We start from the raw sequence: 21,310 nt of genomic DNA, 5'->3' as shown, positions 1-21,310 counted from the left end.
GCCTGGTGGTGGGGGGGAGGTGGTGTGGGGGGAGGGGCCTGGTGGGGGGGGAGGTGGTGTGTGTGGGGAGGGGCCTGGTGGTGGGGGGTGGTGGTGTGGGGGGGAGGGGCCTGGTGGGGGGGGGGACTGGTGGTGGGGGGAGGGGCCTGGTGGTGGGGGGGAGGGGGGAGGGGCCTGGTGGTGGGGGGAGGTGGTGTGGGGGGAGGGGCCTGGTGGTGGGGGGGAGGTGGTGTGGGGGGAGGGGCCTGGTGGTGGGGGGGAGGTGGTGTGTGGGGGGAGGGGCCTGGTGGGGGTGGGAGGGGCCTGGTGGTGGGGGGGAGGGGCCTGGTGGTGGGGGGGGTGGTGTGAGGGGGAGGGGCCTGGTGGTGGGGGGAGGGGCCTGGTGGTGGGGGGAGGGGCCTGGTGGTGGGGGGGGAGTGGTGTGGGAGGGAGGGGCCTGGTGGTGGGGGGGAGGTGGTGTGTGGGGGGGAGGGGCCTGGTGGTGGGGGGAGGGGCCTGGTGGTGGGGGGGGTATGGGGGGAGGGGCCTGGTGGTGGGGGGGAGGTGGTGGGTGGGGGGAGGGGCCTGGTGGTGGGGGGGAGGTGGTGTTGGGGGGGGAGGGGCCTGGTGGTGGAGGTGGTGTGGGGGGCCTGGTGGTGGGGGGGAGGGGCCTGGTGGTGGTGGGGGTGGAAAGGACTTGTGGAGTCCTGTAGCTCAGTGGTTAGAGCACTCGCTTTGCAAGTGCTAACAGTTCTAATGGAAAACTTTCAAGTGCTATTTATTCACCCAACTTACACTCGGAAAGCCATTTTAGTCTTTCTGCTTTTAAATTCCCTTGCTGTTTATTACCTACCAGCTAGAAGAATTACAATTCAACAAAATTATAACTCCAAATGACATAAGATAAATGAAAAAAATGCAATATAGCTAATATTCCTTTATGAACACCAATCTTCCACATGAATGCCGGGTTGTTAGCAGGTTATTTGACCTTGTCTGGGTTGGAATTATTGTAGCACCATATAACCAGTGTGAGGGACAATGCAGACGATTTTTGCACTGGATTTAGTGCAGTGCCAAATTTCATGCAGGGAAATCCTTAGGGAATTGAGCACACTGAATATGGTAGCTATGAGAGCCAATCAGTGATCAAAGTTAAAAGAGATAGGTTAGCATGTAATTGAACAGCAATGACCTATTCAGCCATGATAACAGGTAAAACTACTCAACGAGGACAGGCTGGTGGTCAGAGAAACTAGTATGATCCCCCCCCCACCATTTTATGTTGTCAAGAGCATATTCAGTTAAGGAGTTTCCATATCTCCATAGTAGTGATCAACATACTATAGCAATGTGTATGTATCAGGATACAAGCAGCAGAATTTTGGATGAGCCACACCTTGTGATTGGTAGAAACAGGAACAGTGGAAAAGTCCAGTCTGGAGGCAACATTGGCATGGATAGGAGTTGGCAATGTGGTGAAGTTGAAGAAAAACAAATTTAGGTATAAATAAGGAAAAAGAACTGAGTGTCACACAGAACTCTACTAGCTCAGTGAGATGGAACAGCAACCATGGTAATCAGAGCCAGCTACAAGGAGGTGTTGGCGGGCAGCAAGTGGAGATTTTCTTTTTCACCTCGTATTACTTATAGTATATCGCCCACAAATATACAGTCAATTCACTTTACAGTATATTCTGTGAAGCGCTTTGAGACGTGTAGAAGATGTGAAAAAGCGCTATATCAAATGCAAGGATTATTATTATATTATTATTATAACAATCCTTGCATTAAACATCACTCCTGGTCACATCACTGAGACATCCTGTAGCTCAGTGGTTAGAGCACTCGCTTTGCAAGCGAGAGACCAGAGTTCAATTCCAGGCAGGTCAGGGCGAAACCTTGGGCAAGTTTCCTTACTCCACACAGAGCCTAATAATAATCCCTCCAAAACAAAAACAATAATAAATTGGTCATTTTCAATCCACGACTGTTTGTGGGACATTGCTGTGCGCAATTGGCTGCCGCGTTCGCCCACAAATATACAGTCAATTCACTTTACAGTGTGTTCTGTGAAGCGCTTTGGGACGTCCTCCTGACGTGAAAAGCGCTATATCAAATGCAAGGATTATTATTATTATTAAGTGGCCTGGTGGTGGGGGAGGAGGTGGTCTGGTGGAGGTGGCCTGGTTGGGGGTGTGTGGTGGCCTGGTGATGGGGGGGGGGGATGATAGTGGCCTGGTGATGGGGGGGGAAATGGCCTAGTGATGGGGGGGGAAGTGCCCTGCTGATGGGGGGGGAGGTGGCCTGGTGGCAAATGGGAAGAATTTCACACATATAGGTGGTGTACAATCGCACCATCAGCCACTACACCCCAAAGTTTTGGAAGTCAAAATAAAAATAATAATTATTATTTGGTCACTTCAATCCACGACTGTTTGTGGGACACTGCTGTGCACAATTGGCTGCTGTGATTCGCCCACAAATATAGAGTCAATTCACTTTACAGTATTTTCTGTGAAGTGCTTTGAGCTGTCTTGCCGTGATAAGGCGCTATAGCAAATGCAAGGATTATTATTATATATTGTAAGTCTCTCCGCCTTCCTCCCATCTTCCCCAGGAATGAAGACTTTCCCCTTCAACTGTACTCACAGTCACCTCCTCCCTCCCCCCAGCTTGGCATCAGGCTCCACCACGGTTAAACACTCCGAGACGCTGACCCACATGAAGGGCGCTATATAAATGCAAGTTGTTGTACATGTGACATGCTGATGGGTTTCGGCATGTTGAACTCTGGAATATGTGGTGCTGACATCTTGTCATGTATAACATTGCAAATCAGATACGCTTCATAAAAAACTTTGCAATAACATGGGAAGAAGAGACAAAATGACCGAATTCACAAACAATTGTCAAAATGAATTAACAACAATAATAATGCTTCCATTTGATATAGCACCTTATCAGGTCTTCGAGACGTCTTAAAGCACTTCATAGGATACACTGTCAGGTGGATTGATCTAGTGATAAAAATAATTTAAACACAATGCAAATGTTTGCTGAAGATATTTGAGTACTTATTCATTGATCTTTACCTATATATATTCCTTGATCCAATCCTATACTGCATAACCTCCTCATTACCAACCTATGCCTTTCCCCCACAAAATATACAGACAATTCGCTTTACAGTATATTCTGTGATCTGCTTTAAGACGTCACAAAGACATGATAAGGCACTATATCAAATGCAAGTACTATTTGCAAGTAAAAAGGCTCACCAACAAATAGCTGCTGTGTATTAGATTTTCATGGCCATGGATTCTTGATTTGCCATTTATGCATCTCACAATCCGAAATTTGCGAAACCGGAAGTTGCAATTCAATTTTCAAAACCCCAATACCACAAATTCCACTCCCCTTCTTTGGGGTCAGCCAAGTGGCTGACACATACGGAAACCCATCACCTTTCTTAACCAAATATCCAAACCAAGCTGAGATTTCCATACATCCCACCTACACATGGAAATCCCAGAGATAGATTATTGGAATGGAATGCTCACTCTCTCCCTGGAGGGACACATCCTGCTTACCTAATTCCGGAAAGTATTAGGCTAAGGTTTGGGAACCCCAGAGTGATCGTTGGGGTATTGTTGAAGTCTAATCAGCTAAAGGTGCTTAGTTTTCCATTGACTCCCAAAGCATAACCTCAATTGTAACTTGTTCCACTAAGGTGAAAAACAATGATAAATTGATTATTTTTGGCACTGTTCATGAATTGTCAAGGAAACAGGTAACCCAGTTCGGTCAGTGGGTGTGGGAGTATGTAAATACTAACAAATAGCCGGTGTGAAGAAAAAACTGTCAGAATGCTTTATTGTATTTATTTCAATATGAAAATGTTAAACCTACAACAACAACAACAAGATTTCATGTATAGAGCGCTTTTCACGTCGGGAGGATGTCCCAAGGCGCTGGACAGTTGGGTCATGACCCGAGCAGGGGGGAAATGGTCAGGGCGAGGGGAGGGAAGGGAGGGAGCGAGGAGGGGGTAGAGAGTCGAGAGGGGAGCTGAAGGCACGGTCAAAGAGAAAGGTCTTGGGACCGGCCTTGAAGGAGGAAAGGGAGGAGGCGGAAAAGGCACTGGGGAATGGAGTTCCAGAGCCTCGGGGCTGAGAGGCTGAAGGCCCGGCCACCGATGGTAGGGCGGTTGGGGCGGGGGACGTGGAGCAGACCGGAGCCAGAGGAACGGAGGTTACGGGCAGGTAAGTAAGGCGATAGTAGGTCGGAGAGGTAGGAGGGAGCGAGGCCGTGAATGGCCTTGTAGATGAGGATGAGGATCTTGAATTTGAATAATAAGTCAGAAGTTAACCATAGGAAGAAAGGAACTTGCTTTTTATAATGCCTAATCACATTAAACCAACTCAAAGTGCTTGACTATAATTGTAGTGCAGTGACTTTAGGGTTAGGCTGTCCAAACTTGCTTACAGCAGGCAGACAGAGCAGACTTACATCTAGTCGTCATGGCTGGATTTGATTCCAGGATGAGAAATGAAAGGACAATGCTCTGTGCTTGTTTCAGGAACACGTGCACTATTGATAACACAGGACTATTCCAACCCTGTCCCTACAAATAATTAGCACCAGCATCACAGTAATGCAGGACTGTTTAATTTACAGTGCTGAAATTCTCAATAGTTATTTCTTTCTATAATGCTTTCGGAATATCCTAAAACAGAGCATAGGTTCCCGGTAATACTATTTTGAAATACCAGTATTTGTTGACCTGGATATTATTTTATTGTTGACTAAATCAGTTTGGCTTCTGTACAGAGAATGGCTGGAAGCAATTGCAAGGCAACAAATCTAATCCAAGTGCTCACATGATGCCATAAAACATGACAGTGAAACTCCAGTTATTTGAAAAACATCATCTGACAACTTGATAACATTACAGCCTTGAAATCAATCCCTGTCATTGGCGCCCATGAAGGGGAGGGAGAAGGAAGAGTGACTCTTTTTTGTTTCATTTACTTCATTTACAGGCCCATTGCCAAGGGGGCTAGTTGCCCCTCCCTCCCCATTTTTTGCTAAGCATACCTTATATATTGCCACCCCTGTGATAACTTCCTGGATTTTGTTTCATAATGATCCTCTTAAGTATGTGGTTAAATATAAGGTTAATATAGTTCTATAGACACTGGTGAACTGGAGGGAGGGGGGCAAAATTAGAAATTAAAATTAATTAAAATTAATTAAAAAGAAAATTAGAAAATATCTTAAAAGGGGATTGATTTTCCCATAGATATCTTAAGAGTGGGGGTGGGGGGAACACTTAAAAGTCGTGGGGGGAAGGCGGGAGGCACCAATAGCTGATTTACAAAGCTACATTTGAAAATTAACAAGTTATTGCACAATCACTGCAAGTTTGAATGGTGTGTGGAATATTAAAAACAGTCTTTTCGATGTACATATACACACATATGCAATGTCTTTGTCGTAGTGATTCCATTATGACTACACTGTTGCTATGTGTGTCTTTGATTCACTTCTTCGTAATTGGATACTCACTCGTGTCTGGTGTAACAGTTAAGAGAAGCACGCACGCACATACGCACACATGCAGACTAAAGAGTATTTTGTTCTTGGCTGATGCTTGGTTATCAACCTAAGTCAAATTGGTTGTGAATTCTCATGTGAGACATAATAATAATAATAATCCTTGCATTTGATATAGCGCTTTTCACGTCGGGAGGACGTCCCAAAGCGCTTCACAGAACACACTGTAAAGTGAATTGACTGTATATTTGTGGGCGAACGCGGCAGCCAATTGCGCACAGCAATGTCCCACAAACAGTCGTAGATTGAAAATGACCAATTTATTATTGTTTGTTTTGGAGGGATTATTATTAGGCTCTGTGTGGAGTAAGGAAACTTGCCCAAGGTTTCGCCCTCTGCCTGGAATTGAACTCAGGTCTCTCACTTGCAAAGCGAGTGCTCTAACCACTGAGCTACAGGACTCCACGTACAGGAACACTGAGCTACAGGACATGGGGCTGATTCTGACGATGATACCTTTGCTACACGTATTAGGAAACTAGGAATTATAATCTTTATGTGGTGTACCCACAATAAATTGTTTCTTAATGTGCTAGAAACGATGGATAAGTTTGTGGATAGAATTCACCGAAATTCGAAAGGAACTGCAGTTATTTCTGCAGAAATGACTTGTGGCTCAGTACAAATTTGGGTTCGACAAACTCGGCCACTTCATGGTTGTTTGTGGACATGAATGTGCGCAAATTGGATGCTGCGTTTACCTCCAAATACACAATTTGCAGTAAGCTCTGTGAAGCACTTTGAGATGAGGTGTTTCGCTGATGGGATGATGCTCTATATCAAATGCTGAGATTGTTATTAATATAAATAAAAGAGAAATTTGCTCAGTGAATGAACACTGTTCTGTTCTATGTTCCGCCCTATCTGCCCCACCATCAGGGGGATGAGCTTTCAGTCTTTCCGCTCCCATTTTCTGGAACTCTATCCCGCAGACTCTCCTCCTCCCTCTCTACTTTCAAAACCCACCTAAAAAATCTTACCTCCGTGCTTTTGGTCACCTATCCTCCCTTCCTCCATCCTCTTCAGCCTCTCCCCTCGGCTCGGGTAGTTGTGTAAAGCTCCCTACATGAAAGGTGCTATATAAATGTAAATTGTATTGCATATTGTAATTCTTGTGACACAAGAAATATGTTTTGACATGGAGTTGAGAATATTAAATAATTATATTAGTTTCTCATTTCTCTCCACATTGTATCCATTCACTTGGTCTGCCATGTTTTCAGTTTTCAAAAAAAAGGTCATACTTTTTTTTAAACAAGTACTTTGTGGATACAAACAATTGCTGCATGAAAACATCTTAGGAACAAAAACAGGTTTTATTTAGATAGAATTGTAAGATATAACAACTCCCCTCTGAATTTATGTATTTTGCAGCTCTGAAATGAATATCTTAAAAAAAATCGATAGGTTCATAAAGTTAAAAGCTTTTCCAGAAAATTGAGACAATTATGCAGTCTGGCCGTTTATATGGTTAAAGTTCTGCTAGTGTCAGAAGTACTAGTTTATCTAACAATGATAATTGATTCAATATAGTGCCTTATCACATCATCAAAGCGTCTCCGTGTATTTCACAACATTTATTGTAAAGTGGAATAACTGTATTTACTGGGAAATACAGTTGCCAATTTGCACATAGCAATGTACCACAAACAGCCATGAAGGGATTGACCATTATCATTTGGGGGATTGTCAGCCAAAACACAGGGATAAACTCCCTTCTCTTTTTGAATTGTGCCACAGGATCTTTAACATCCAACTGAACAGACAGATGGGACCTCAGTTTCACATCTTATCTAAAGGACGGCACCTCTGACAATGCAGCACATCCCCAGACAGAACTGTTATCCTGGTGTCCTGACCAACAAATCCCCCACATAAGATTGGTCACTCACTCCTCGGCTATTTGTGGGACATTACTGTGCGCAACCTTCTGCCGCGTTTCGCTTACAAAATACACAGTCACCCCACTTTATAGTTTATCCCGTGAAGCGCTTTGAAACATCTCAACAACGTGATAAGGTGCTATATCAAATGCAAGGTTTATTATCTCAAAATCCTGATGTGGGGCTTGAACCCACAATCTTCTGAGTCAGAGGCGAGAGTGCTACTGACTGAGTGCTGCTACATTTAATTGTCTGCAAATCTTTTAGGTATTACAATTGTAAAAGCTAATATGAGGAAAATTAGCAAGATTTTTCATTAAAAGATCAAATTTCTCAATCTTTGTTGGTCTGCAGTAAGATTATTTCCATAGAGACAATGCCTGGTTGCACATGAGCAAAGAAAAAAATATCCTACAATTATCCAGGTGGAAGACTTCACAGCAACAATGATTGACTCTACAATGCTTTCTGTGAAACCAGTAGTGAAGTGTTGCTATAAAATGAGATCAGCCCAGCTTGTTTATTACAGGTTCCTTTTGATTTAGGAAGTTGGAGAAAGACAACAGAATTGACAATAAAAAAATAAATCAAAAGGAACATGAAATAAGCTGGGTTGGCGTCATTTTACAGCAACGCTCGACTATTTGTTTCACTAAGTGAAGTTGCTGGGATACAGTTCTCTGGCACCTGCAGTTGACACTGTTTTTATTTTGTGGTTATGGAATTACAGAGTCTGGAGCTGAAGTGGAGCAGGTGTTTTTATAATGTTTCCAGATCTCCAGGGATTGTCTGCGACAAATCACTGCACTTGATTGGAATTACTGTTGAGCATTTCGAGACATTTGACATTAAAAGTAAAATGCTAATTTTTTTCTTTTTTCTTGAATCAAACTTCCGTGCCAATACAGCTCAGTGCTGCACCCACTGGGCGGTGCATTTATCTTCAAGGTCATCAAAGAACTTATTGCTTTCTTTTTTTTTGACTTGGGGGTGAGGGAGGGGTGGTGAAAGGGGGAATTAATCAAGTCACAAAAATCCCCAATTAAAAAGTGCAAGCGCCTCGACCCCGGTCTGTGCTCTGGTTTAAGGGCATTCACATAACATGCAAATTCTGTCTCTCTCACACTAAAAGGTAGTGTAGGCATCGGTTCTGTTTGGAACAAAGTAATTATCAGTGCCACATGATCAATCTGCCGGATTGACATCCATAACCAAACGCAGTCAAAACTGCACTCAATCTTAACCAAAAGGCTGAGAAGTGATCTGCCTTCCAAGGAAATATCAAAACAAAATTGATTTAAAAACATTTGTGTTTTGATTACATAAACACTTCTATTAAATCCCTTTTAAATAGCTCTTCTCCAGTGATAAAAGGCTTAACTTATCCAGTCTATCTTGATAGCAGTAACCTGGTATCATCCTTGTAAACCTATGCTGTACTTTTTCCATCGCTGCTATATCCTTCTTGTATTAAATACCTCCACGACATGCCCCACCCGCCCTTATGACCTACTGCAACAATGCTGCCTCAACCACCCAGCAAACCATCGATCTGCTTCATATCCCACCCAACCTACACCAATAGCGGTTGACGAGCTTTCAGGCATTATATTCCCATTCCCTGGAACTCCATCCCAGAGTCCCTTTGCTTTACTTCCTCCCTCCCTACCTGAAAGCCTACCTTAAGACCTTTCTTCTCCCTTTGCATCCCCACCCCCAGCTTGCCACGCCTCCCCCCTCCATGAGGGGTTTTGAGATGTCCTCCCAATGTGAAAGGCACTATATAAATGTAGAATAGTTATTGGGATGGAGGACATGAAATAGGCAAAGAGAGAGGAGGTAGCAGCCCCAGGCTGTAGGGTCACAAGAGGGATGGGGGTTAGCGTGAGATGAGGCCTTGGGGGCATTTGAAAGTGATGGCGAGAATTCTGAATTCGATCGGCTGGGGGATGGGGGCCAGTGTAAGCGAGCAAGGTATACACCGAACAAAGAACATTATAAAATTAATTCAATACAATAATCTTTTTTAAAAAAAGACAGACTGCAAAGGAAATTCATGTTGGGAGGATTGCTTTGGTCCCAAAAGTACAACCCTTTGGATTTATTTTCTGTTGTCTGCGTGTTCCTTCCATTGGCTTCATTTTGTCCGAGCGCTCCAAGGTTCTATCCTGTGAGAGGGACGTTATATAAATGCAAGTTGTTGTTGTCGTTCCCACAAATGCAGCACAAAGTTATTGTTACACCTAATGCTCTGGTCCACAAATGTGGTAAACATGCAGACTTCTGTAAAACAAATCCGCTGTTGTAATACAACAAGATACTGACTACCATCTCTTCACCTGTGTGTCTGTTCACTAAATACAATGCAAATACAATTTACATTCATGCTGAGCTGTGCTGCTCACTGGGATGCCTGCAGTGAGTTCTTGGTACTTACCATCCACTTAGCAAGGACTATCATCCTGGGAGTGGGGGGTGGAGGGTGAACTATGTCGGGTCTCATACATATTGAATATCTATTGATATATTAAACAACAAATACTATGCCAGTGCAGTGTCATATCTCTTTACGGCCCAATAATCTGAAATTCATTGCCCTCAGCCTTTAATACTATGATTTGGGAATTTTGATATTAATCTCTTTTTACAATTTTTGTTTTCAAAACAACATACTTGTTTGTACTCAGAGCAATGTACTGGAAATTAAGCTGTCTATTTCAAACATGATTGGAGCTGACTGGGATCGCTCAGCAATAACAACATCTGTAGCGAAGCTGTAAATGGATTGAACATCTGTAAAGGGAAAAGTCAATGTTTAGTCATTGTCTGAGAAAAATAATGTAAGCTGCTATGCAGTTTTCCAATGAAGAGATAACTTACATTTTCTGGTTTTATACTAAGGTAAGAATATAGTGATGCAGTGTCCCACGTACAATTATTAAATAGTTATTTTTATAGTTACTTTTGCTCAGATGGATTATTTTATAATTGTCAAGCTGATAAATCTCAGTCCAGGGGAAGGTTTTCACTTTGGTTTCGAGCCCCGTATTAGGACTTGAGGTCGCAGTCTAGGCTCCCAATCCAGTTCAGTATTGGGGGAGAGTTGCATTGTTTAAGGGGCCGTCCTTTGTATAATGTATTACAATATGTTCTCAGCTGGAAATTGACATTCTCACAACACTATTTGAAAAGAGATGGAGTTTCTCCTGGTGTTCTGGCCAACAATCTTCCAATTAAATATTCACCTCATTGCTGTTTGCAGCATAATGCTGTTTGCAAATTGGCTGCCTCACGACAGTTTACAGCAATTATCTGTGAAGTCTTGAGACGTTTCAACATTATAGGTAACTGAACCAGTCTGAGAGGTTAACAAAATGAATGGAAATTACCTTGGAATGGAGTGTGCACTCTGTCCCCGGAGGGTATTAGGTACAGGTTGACAAGAACCAGGCTTGGAGTCCCCAGTTTATGCACTGGGTGTACTGCTTTAAATTGTCCCAACCATGATTGCTATATTTCGTCCAAGAACTTCTCTATAGTGCACTATAAATGTATAGTAGTGGAAATTACCTGGAGGAGCAACTGGCAATACGATAGGCTGCTTTTTTTCCACACTTTTCTGTCTTCGAGTCAACTGTTTTTCCCTCTCTAGTGCCTCCATGTATTTGGAAAAGGACCAGGAAATCTATCAGAGAGAATAGAAAAAAACCCACACATTTTTACAAAACTTATTGTTAAAGTAAATCAATTCATTTTGGAATCCCGCAAGATAAGATCTGATCAACATAAGTGCTAATATATGACTGGTTGGTCTTGGCATTAACAAGCTACCTGTGGTTTTGGCAGAGATTGACAGAAAGAACCATTCTCCACCTTAAATTGCAAGCTATGTTCTCATGCACAAGTAAAAGAGACCTAGATTCCAAGCATGGCTTTTGAAGGCAACAAATCGAGATCCCAGAAATTTACTAGTGACTGTTTGGGTACAAAGTCTCTCCAGATTTGGGTAAGATCTCCCCATTATATCATTGCTACGTGATGAGAACGCATTCATTTCATATACAAGGCAGATAGAGGCTGCCTCCTTTGCGAGGCTCAGATTCTTTGCGCTGGTTCCCATTTGTTAGGTGTTTAGGGAGGATGTGTGTCTCTCCCAGAATAATTCAGCACTAAGCAGCTGAGCACAAATAAAAACTGTGAACTGCCATTATCTTTTTTCAACGTTTGGCTCCCGGAATTTCAGGCCTACAGAAAGCAGCAGCAACAACAACAAGATTACACTTGTACAGCAACTTTCAAGTCGGGAGGGCGTCCCAAGGCGCTGGACAGTGTACAGCATTTCAGACTCGAGCTGGGGTCGGGGGGAGAAGGGAGGGGAGAGGAAGGGGGGGTGACCAATGGCATGGTCGAAGAGGAGGGTTTTGAGGTGGGACTTGAAAGAGGCTAAGGAGGGGGAAAGGTGGAGTGATTGGGGAATGGAGTTCCAGAGGTTGGGGGCAGAGTGGCTGAAGGCTCTCCTGCCAATGGTAGGGCGGGTGGTCGGGTGACGTGGAGCAGGCCAGAGCCGGCTGAGCGGAGGGAGCGGGCGGGTTGGTAGGGGGTTAGTAGGTCGCATAGGTAGGGTGGGGCGAGACTATTGAGGGCTTTGTAGGTGAAGACCAGGATTTTGAACTGGATCCTTTGAAGGATAGGGAGCCAATGGAGTCGGGCGAGAATGGGGGAAATGGGGTCATGGAGTTTGGTGTGGGAGAGGACACGGGCTGCAGAGTTCTGGATTATCTGCAGCCTGTGGAGGGAGGATTGGGAAGGCCGACAAGCAGGGCATTTGAATAGTCGAGCCTGGAGGTGATGAAGGCATGAACAAGAGTTTCAGCGGCCTGAGGGGTGAGGTAGTGGCGGAGTCGGGCAATGTTACGGAGGTGAGGGAAGGCAGAGTGGGTCATGGCTTGGATGTGGGGAAGAAAGGACAGTTGAGGGTTGAGCAAGACAGCTTGGTTCCTGACTGGCTTGGTGAGTTGAAGTGTGCAACCATGGAGGTTGATGCTACCAGAGCCTGAGGTGCAGAGGTGCTGGCGTGAGCCAATCAGAAGGGCCTCAGTCTTGTTCGCATTCAACCGTAGGAAGTTTGCCCTCATCCAGGACTTGATGTCCGACTGTCAGTGGTCCTGGAGTTAAGGATGGAGGCAGAAAGATAGAGTTGGGTGTCATCTGCATACATATGGAAGTTGACCCCATGTCTGCGGATGATGTCACCAAGGGGGAGCATGTAGATATTAAAGAGGAGAGGGCCAAGGACAGAGCCCTGGGGGACCCCAGACGTGACAGTGCGGGGACTGGAGGAGAAACCGTTAGAGGCAACAAAGTGGAGACGGTGAGAGAAATAGGAATCGAACCAGGGAAGGGCAAGTCCGCGAAGATTAAGTAAGGAGGAGAGGCAGTGTATGAGGATGGAGTAGTCGACAGTGTTGAAGGCGGCAGAAAAGTCGAGGAGGACAAGGAGGCAGAGGGAGCCCTGATCACAGAATGTCATTAGTGATGTGGGGTTGTCAGCAGTGATGTCAGCAGGAGTGGGGTTGGGCAAATCATGGCTTTGAGACATCTCGGTGACGTGATAAGGCGCTATATCAAATGCAAGGATTATTATTATTATATTTGGAAAGAGATAGGCAGTAGATGATAGAGTTGACAGATAGGAGAGAAGATCAGAAAGTACTGTAGCAATAGGAAAGGAAGAAAGTGGGAGGCCGGGGGGGGAGGGGGGAGCAAGTGCACAGCACAACAAAACACCCACAAAATAAACCCATCCAAGAGTTTGCCCATAAAATATAGTCATTCCACTTCATAATACTGTATATCCTGTGAAGCACTTTGAGACTCCTCCTGATGTAGGAGGCGCTATACCAAAAGTAATGAAATGTTAAAAAAAACACGTAAGAGCACAAAGCAATAAGGAGATGATTTTATTAGTTCTTACCTTTCTGTTCAGAAATGGAAACTGCAAAGGAATTTTAAAGAAAACGTAAAACAATTCAGAAAAAAAAGCAAGACAATCTGCTATGTTCTTTAGTAGAATAAACAAGTATACAGTACACTGAAAGCACACGTACTATGACTAAAGTGAACATGATAGGAAATGATTTGCAAAGCCCTTAAAAGCATCATAGGGATACCTAGGGCATTAACATTTGACAAGTGAGATTCATTGTATTCACTGTCACCCAAACCTTTATCCTATAGCAGATTTTCCTGTTTATCTCAGGACTGCTTGACTCTGATCATCCCGTCTAAATTCAATATGCCAATGTCCGACTAGGTACTCATCTGTGAAAGGCACTGGTGACCAACCTCCTCATTATGGGTACTTTAATCCTTCCTGCCCATCTCCTCTGATTTCTCCAATGTCTTCTCCTCCCTTAACCTCACCCTCACTCCACATAAACTCCCCCACTCCTCACTACCAAGCCCTCCATCATCTCCTTCCTTCTCTGGAGAAAACCTCCTCCCTATTCTTCCTGAAATGCCATCTCATCCTTTGAACTTCTCTCCCTTTGGTTCTCCAATCACCGGGACCTCAATTCTTTTATTGAGCTGCTAAAAGTCTGCCTCTTGCCCAACTTCAACACACTCGCCCTCAAATCCAGAACCATTTCCCAATCCTAGCCATTCCCCTGGTAAAACAATCACCTCTACTCGCTCAAATCACAAGTCAATCATTATGAATCATCATAGTGTACATTGAACCGCTTTGAGTTATCCCACCACATGAAAAGTGCTACAATAAATGCAAGGGTTATTATTATTTAAACATGAATGGGCTCCCCGATACTATCTCAAACACTAAACTACTGGTAGCCCATCAATTCTCCAGGTTCACCATCAAGAACAATGTCCACACAGTGCTTCTCATCTGGCTAAGCTACATGGGCTGCAGTAACAGACACTCAGAATGGGTCACACCATTCTTGCTGGTATCCAAAGCCTTTGCATTCTCCCCGATATTATCTCAAATACAAAACTACTGGCTATTCTCTAGTTTCACCATCAAGAACAACGTCAGGGGGGTCTGCTTCTGGCCCATCGATGTAATTACAACAACTTGAATGTACAGTATATAGCGCCCTTCACATGGGATAGTGTTTCAGAGCACTGAATTAATAGTGCTTAGACTGCAAATTTCACTTCCTTTGTATTTCAGTCCTCTCAATCTAATTTCTGCATGTTTCTAGCCAAAGACCTGTGAAGCTCACCCCCTAAACTACATACCCAACAGCTTTGGGTACAGCCTGAACTACATTCAGGCTGTACCCAAAGCCCTTTTCACTCAGTGTGTTATTAAAACACTGTGACACTGCTAAATTGCAAAAATCATAAAAGTACATAGTATTTCCACTTACGAGATTAAGGCTGCTTCCTCCCTTCAATGACAGTTTATGCACATTTTCACTGGGGGCGCTCTCAGTGTCCAGATTCCGTAAAATATTGTTTATTTCAGGGCTCTGAATTTCAGCCTCCTTCAGTAAAATAAAACAGTTCAAGGAAATTTCTAGTGGGTACCCACTGGAAATTTCCCACGACAATTTTACCCACGACAATAAAAACAAAGATAAAACAAATACATACAGTATAAGCTGTGAGAAAGAAACCAAACCTTGATAAGTGTGTCTTGGTGTATTTTGTGGAAAAATGTTTTATCTTCATTTACTCGATTCATGAAACCCATAGAAAAACTTAGAACCTGCTCCCAGCTTTCCGTCAATGCCACTCTCCAGCTAATAGCTTGGAGACTTTGTTTTGATCAGTCAGGTGCTTGACATGCAGGAATGCATTAATGTACTTAAGAGTACACATAGATGTTTCCTTGTGTCAGAAATGGAAAGCACACTCTCTTACATTTATATAGCACCTTCTACACTCTCTCTGGAGTAACACACACTGCTTACGAAATTCCAGTGTGCATTAGGTGCAAGTTGGCAAGTGTCAAAGCTTGGTGACCCGAGAGTATGTGTTAGGGTACTGGTGGAGTTTAATTAGCTAAATTGCATAGCTTGCCACTGAACTGCTGCTTATCTAGCTTGGACCACCCTACCCTTGAGGGCTTTGGCTTGTGGGATTAATAGGCATCGATGGGAAGAATTCCTGTTCCTGGTGCTGCAGAAAGTTGCCAAATGGAGGCTAAGCTTTTCTCTGTAACCAAACACTAAATAAAAAGGTAGAGTGTTATTCTACCTGATACACAAGTCTCTGAGCATCCAAAAGAATTTCCAAGCCAGGCTGGCTGGTCTGTTATCAGCAGTGCCCTGGAGGTCTACAGACGGTGGAGCCAGAACAGCTCCAAGGAGACTCTGCTAACTCCCCACCCATCCAGCGTTTAAAGACTGAGGAGCCATCTTCCTTTAGTATTTGTTTGTGTTTGCTGTATTGCCTGTTACATTTGTGAGAGTGATACAACACAATACAAATTTACACTTATATAACATCTTACAAATTGCCATGGCGATTGGAGCAGGAATATGATGGAATGTGTGTCCTGGTGAGCTGGCCTCAGTGAATGGGAAGGTGTTTCCGGGGTTGAGCTGGTGTCAGTGTGGCATATGATATCAATGTGATTGCCTAGGATGGGGCAGTGGGCTGTTTGTAGGGAAATAGAAAATAGAGAAAATGGGGCTCATACTTGGTGACCTTGTGGCATGAGAGGGGAAATGGTACACTAGGGGTGACTAGTCTGACTAGGGAACAAGAACAAAGAAACGAGATATACAATAAACAGTAATATGAATGGAAAGGATGAACAGTGACACAATAACAATTCAAAAGTCCTTCAGGAACTAGAAGGTAGCTTTTGCCTTTATACAGTGTTCCCTTTTAGGAGTCTTTAATAATGCAGTCTTAACTACACTCCCAGTTTATTTCTAATGTGGAAATATTACAATACAACACAGGCTTTTGCCACTTCAACCCAAATAAATTTATTTACAGATAGAAAGATAGTTGGAGAATTTACACAAGCAGAAATGCTACAAAGTGGGGAAATTGAAGCCTTAAAATGTTTCTTTCAACAGAGTCCAAAAGCTTGATTAAAGAATAGAGTTCTTATAGAGTAGAATTCTTTATTTTGAACGTGATAAAATAATAACTGAGTCTTACAGATGCGGCATTTTCCAAAAGCTGATAGCAAAAATCTAGAATGAAGGAAAGGTAATTTTTCAATATATATTGAGACTTAATTCACTAACATGGGTTTGTGGACCTCGACATTTTCTTACCTTAAAATCCAAATAAGCGACATCCTTACAGCCCGATCCGTCCTTGGTTACCAATTGTGCTTGAAATCCTATTGTCCCACTTCAAAACATAGTGGCGCAAGAATGGGAATTTGAACTGCGATAAATACGATATGGAGCTCGCTGGCAATCTGTGCACATGTACAGTCACATCACTGGTACATGATACATGATTCCTGATAGCTAGTTTTATTCAGAAATGCTTCCTTAAAGGTTTAGAGTCACATTGCAGAGATACCAGGTGTACTGTATTTAAATTGCGACTTTGATTCACCAACTGCAATGTAAGATTGAAACTAAACTCCACCTACTGACTGGTACTCGATGTTCATTGAACCATAATTTGCTGGGATTAGGATCTGTAATTATATACAGCATTTCAACCGGCAGAGGATGTTGTTTCATGAATGCGTGTCTGACTAACAGCAGGAATTATTGAGCGATACTACAGAGTATTAAAGGTGGGAGACAGAGAAAGACATACAAAGAGAGAGAGAGAGGCAATGATACAGTCAGAGAGACACAGAGAAGGGCTCTGTGTTTTTGTAATTGTGTGTGTGTGTGGTGAGGGGGGTGATTGGGGTCTGGCAAGGTATAGTACTGATTGAGGAAGATTTTGCATAATGATCTGATATCTGAACTCTTTTCATATCCACAATGGGATTGACCTCAATTATTGTGGATGTTGGCTTTCTACTGTAACGTTTAGCACTGAGGTCAAAATCCCATTGTATTACAAACTGCCTTTTTACTGCTTGTGAAGTCTGGTTGCATGAGGTGTTCAGTCTTTGAGCAAAGGAATCAGACTCTTAGGGTATCAAAACTAGATGATTGATTAACCTTAACACACCCAATATTTCACATTTTACCTGGGATCTACATATTTTTTTAAAAAAGGCAGGAGTTCTGTTGCAGAAGCTTCACATATATATATATATTTCACCTAGGCACATTCCGCACGTTGGCAGCTTTTTCAGTTACATCTGTGCTACAGTGTGAGAGCAAGCTCTAAGGCAAACAGCAGGAACCTTGATTTCCAACCATCTGAAGAAACAATCTGGAGCCACCTGACCCAGAGAAATCTAGGAAATCTGTCTCTTTCCCACTACTATCTAGGAAATCTGCTTCCTTGCATTCCTTTGGAGCATCAAAGCATTGCGTTCCTTTGGAATATCTCCTTTTGAGTTCCCCCTTCCCAACATGCCCAGTATTAGAGGGATAACAGGAGAGCTCCATGCAGCTAACAATACTGACATTTGTATTAGAACTAGAAATATATTTATTTTCAATTACTTTCTTCAAAAAAATGACGACTACTTTGAAAGAAAGTGCTTTGAAGCTCACATTTCTTTTAAGTTCAAATAGTATATTTTTTTTGCCTGAAAGTTCAGGTCAGTTGATAAAAACAATAGTGATGCTACTTGCTCACCTCTTCCTGTTCCATTTTATTCAGCGTTTCATCTTTCGCTTTTTTCACCTCAGAGATTTCGGAGATTTCAGATTTCATTTGCTCGGCTGCGTTTTGTCTGAAGTTGCAGAAGTCAGGCCACAGTGTGAAGAGAACGCTAAAGACTGTTATCTGTGGAGTGAAAACATTAGGACTTTAATAACAACATATTTGGAGTCCTGGAGCTCAGTGATTAGAGCAATCACCTCGCAAGCGAGAGACCTGGGTTCGATTCCTAGCAGGGCGAAATGTTGGGCAAGTTTCCTTACTCCACACGCCTCTGTTTACCTAACAGTAAGTAGGAATCTGGTTCTTAGACGATTTTTTTTGAAAGAATTTTTACACCGGAAAAGTGGTGTTATAACTCTTTCAAAAGAGAAAATTGGTAATTTCAATCCACGACTGTTTGTGGAACACTGCTGTGCACAATTGGCCGCCGCGTTTCACCCACAAAATATACAATCAATTCACTTTACAGTATATTTTGTTAAGTGCTTTGAGACGTCTCGAAGACGTGATAAGGTGCAAGGATAAGGTGCATCTTCAAATGCAAGGATTATTATTATTATTTCCAGATAGCTTACATATACATTCATCCTTTGAAAACATGTGGAGCTGGGCTACATATTATTCTCAATTTTCCTACTTGTTTTCCTTCAATCCTCTAACTTCTGTGATTGACAACCATAAGATCACACAAGCCTTTCGGACCATTTGATCTCATTTTCCCAGAATACCCACTCTATCATCCTCCCATCATAGCATCATGCTGCTTTTTAAACAAGTCCAATATCCTGGCCTCAACCACCCTTCCTGGTAATCTGTTCTAATCGTTAATTACTCTATGAGTAAAGAAATACTTCCTGGTATCTGTCCAGAAATTGTCTTTTGCAACCCTAAACTTATATCCTGATATCTACTGACTTCGTCCATCCAAAAGTATTGTTCTGAGTTTTTCAATCCTATTTAAAATTTTACATTCCTCTGTAAATGTCCCCTCTGAGGTGTCTGCTTTAATGATAATAACAGCAATAATAATAATTTGATTTGATATAGCATCTTTCAAATCAGGAGAACGTCTCGAAGTACTACACAGGATTTTACTGTAAAGTGGAGTGACCGTGTATTTTGTAGGTGAATGTGGTAACCAATTGCACAGGGCAATGTTCCACAAACAGCCATAAAGGTGAATAACCAATTTTATCTGGGGGATTGTTGGCCAGAACACGAGTAGAAATTCCCTTCTGTTTTTGAATCCTGCCATGGGATCCTTAACGTCAACCTGAGCAGATGGGATTTCGGTTTAATGTTTCAACTGAAGGAAGGCATCTCCGATGATGCACACATCCCCAAAACCTGCACTGAAGTGCCTAGACTATGACTGTGGACTTCCCAGAGCACTTTAGATGCTTGATTATACTACATACAGCTGGAGTATGATTGGTAACTCAAAGAGTTAATCAATCATCAGTGGAATTAATACCCCTAATCCTGACCATGTTTTGCACACTGGCAAGATTTCCTTGTCCATCGGCCATATTCATATTTATGGTGTAAAATTACCTGGATGGTTGGATATTCTAACTTTTTATTATTTCTACCATTGAGGTGAGTAATGGATTGACTTTCCTCACACAAATGTTACAGGCCCACACCGATGAACCCATACCTGTGCTTCTCTGAAGATATAAGGCCCCTGCTCCTCACTCTGAGCCATGATTTTTGACGCTTGTTCTTCAGTAATGTCAATCTGCACAGACGGCTGGATCTTGGAGTTGATGAAACAATCGATGATGGTGTTGATTTTGTTCTGAATGGTTTGCTTGTCAGCATGCGAATGATGTAAGTTCTAGAGGAAAAGGCATAGAAAGAAATCTTCCATTATCTAAGCATAGGGTACACTATGGTAATGCATACACCATACACCAGAACATATCACAATAAATCTTGTACAAGCAACACATGCAATACTAACAGCACTACACACACAATACACACAATATACGAGCGCTCCACATATAATACATAGGCACCACACACACAATGCGGAAACATCACACATAAAATACATAAACATTACACACACAATACGCAAACATTACACACTCAATACACAAACATTGACCTAGAACCATTAAGGCTGAAGCAGCCCCAATTTATACTGCACCTTTCAAGATGACTTGGCCGCCTTTGTTAGACATTGGAGCGTTAAAAGGCACTCATTGTTAAAAACAAAGTGGCATATATTGTCAGACAAAACACATCTCCTGCAGAGAACACATTGTACAGCACGCCAAGCATCTCTGAACAGATCTTGGCTCAGAAGTAAGTTTTGTGAATTAGCTGGATCTGGGAAACTTTATGTTTCAAAGTGCTTTTTGCAAAAAGGCATAACTCCCACTATTACCCTAAGGTTTATTTACCTTATATTTCTGAACCTCAAGCCAGAAGAGCACATTATTCTCCAAGAAGCCTCCCTTCAGAGACACAAAATGTTGGAACTGAAGCGCTGTGATTGGATTTAACAGAGCTTTGCGGAATGAAATAATATGTTTTGATGAGGATATCCATTTGTTCACAGGCTGCTGCTGGAAAATTAAATATATTTACTCACCACAATTTTTATGCCCTCAGACACTAAGTTAGAATTCCCATTTTACAAATGTTAATAATAATAATCATAATATTCATAACATATTTATATACCAAGACAACGAGGAAGAGGTCTGATTGAAATTGAAGCATCTTATATCAACAATATAATTGTTGGTTTGATTGAATATATCAGAACATATCACAATAAATCTGGAATTCAGAAGAACATACATCACTTGTAACTGACCAGATATTATCATAAATAATCAAATTGATTGTATGTGTAGTATTATTGATATGGCTATCCCAAGTCATTAGAGTGTGAAAAATAAGGAATTATAGAAACTCAGGAAATACATTGATCTACGAATTGAATGCAGACTTATGTGACAATGTAAAACAAACACAGTCCCTATGATCATCAGTGTAATTGGGAATGTTATTAAGACTATTCAAAAATGGCTTGACAAAATACTTGGTGAGCAAAACATCAACCGCCTGCAAAA

The 21,310-nt window shown here is 42.5% G+C and overlaps 1 protein-coding gene across 1 annotated transcript in view; it reads right to left on the bottom strand.

Annotated features, from left to right (window-relative positions):
• Positions 1 to 9,598: 9,598 nt before the first annotated feature.
• The window catches only part of LOC103180771 (regulator of G protein signaling 22), a 34,975-nt gene continuing 23,263 nt past the window's right edge, over positions 9,599 to 21,310 (bottom strand). The window contains exons 21-28 of the mRNA XM_042331679.1: positions 20,633 to 20,797; positions 19,879 to 20,058; positions 18,192 to 18,341; positions 14,876 to 14,992; positions 13,456 to 13,476; positions 11,052 to 11,166; positions 10,155 to 10,274; positions 9,599 to 9,649 (exon numbers count right to left, since the gene is read on the bottom strand). Of these exons, the coding sequence (XP_042187613.1) occupies positions 10,165 to 10,274; positions 11,052 to 11,166; positions 13,456 to 13,476; positions 14,876 to 14,992; positions 18,192 to 18,341; positions 19,879 to 20,058; positions 20,633 to 20,797 (858 nt within the window). The 3' untranslated portion in view covers positions 9,599 to 9,649; positions 10,155 to 10,164. The remainder of the gene's footprint in view (positions 9,650 to 10,154; positions 10,275 to 11,051; positions 11,167 to 13,455; positions 13,477 to 14,875; positions 14,993 to 18,191; positions 18,342 to 19,878; positions 20,059 to 20,632; positions 20,798 to 21,310) is intronic.

This window comes from Callorhinchus milii, unplaced genomic scaffold, assembly GCF_018977255.1.
Source record: "Callorhinchus milii isolate IMCB2004 unplaced genomic scaffold, IMCB_Cmil_1.0 Scaffold2, whole genome shotgun sequence".
Taxonomy (NCBI): Eukaryota; Metazoa; Chordata; class Chondrichthyes; order Chimaeriformes; family Callorhinchidae; genus Callorhinchus; species Callorhinchus milii.
This window is presented reverse-complemented; position numbering and strand designations above follow the sequence as displayed.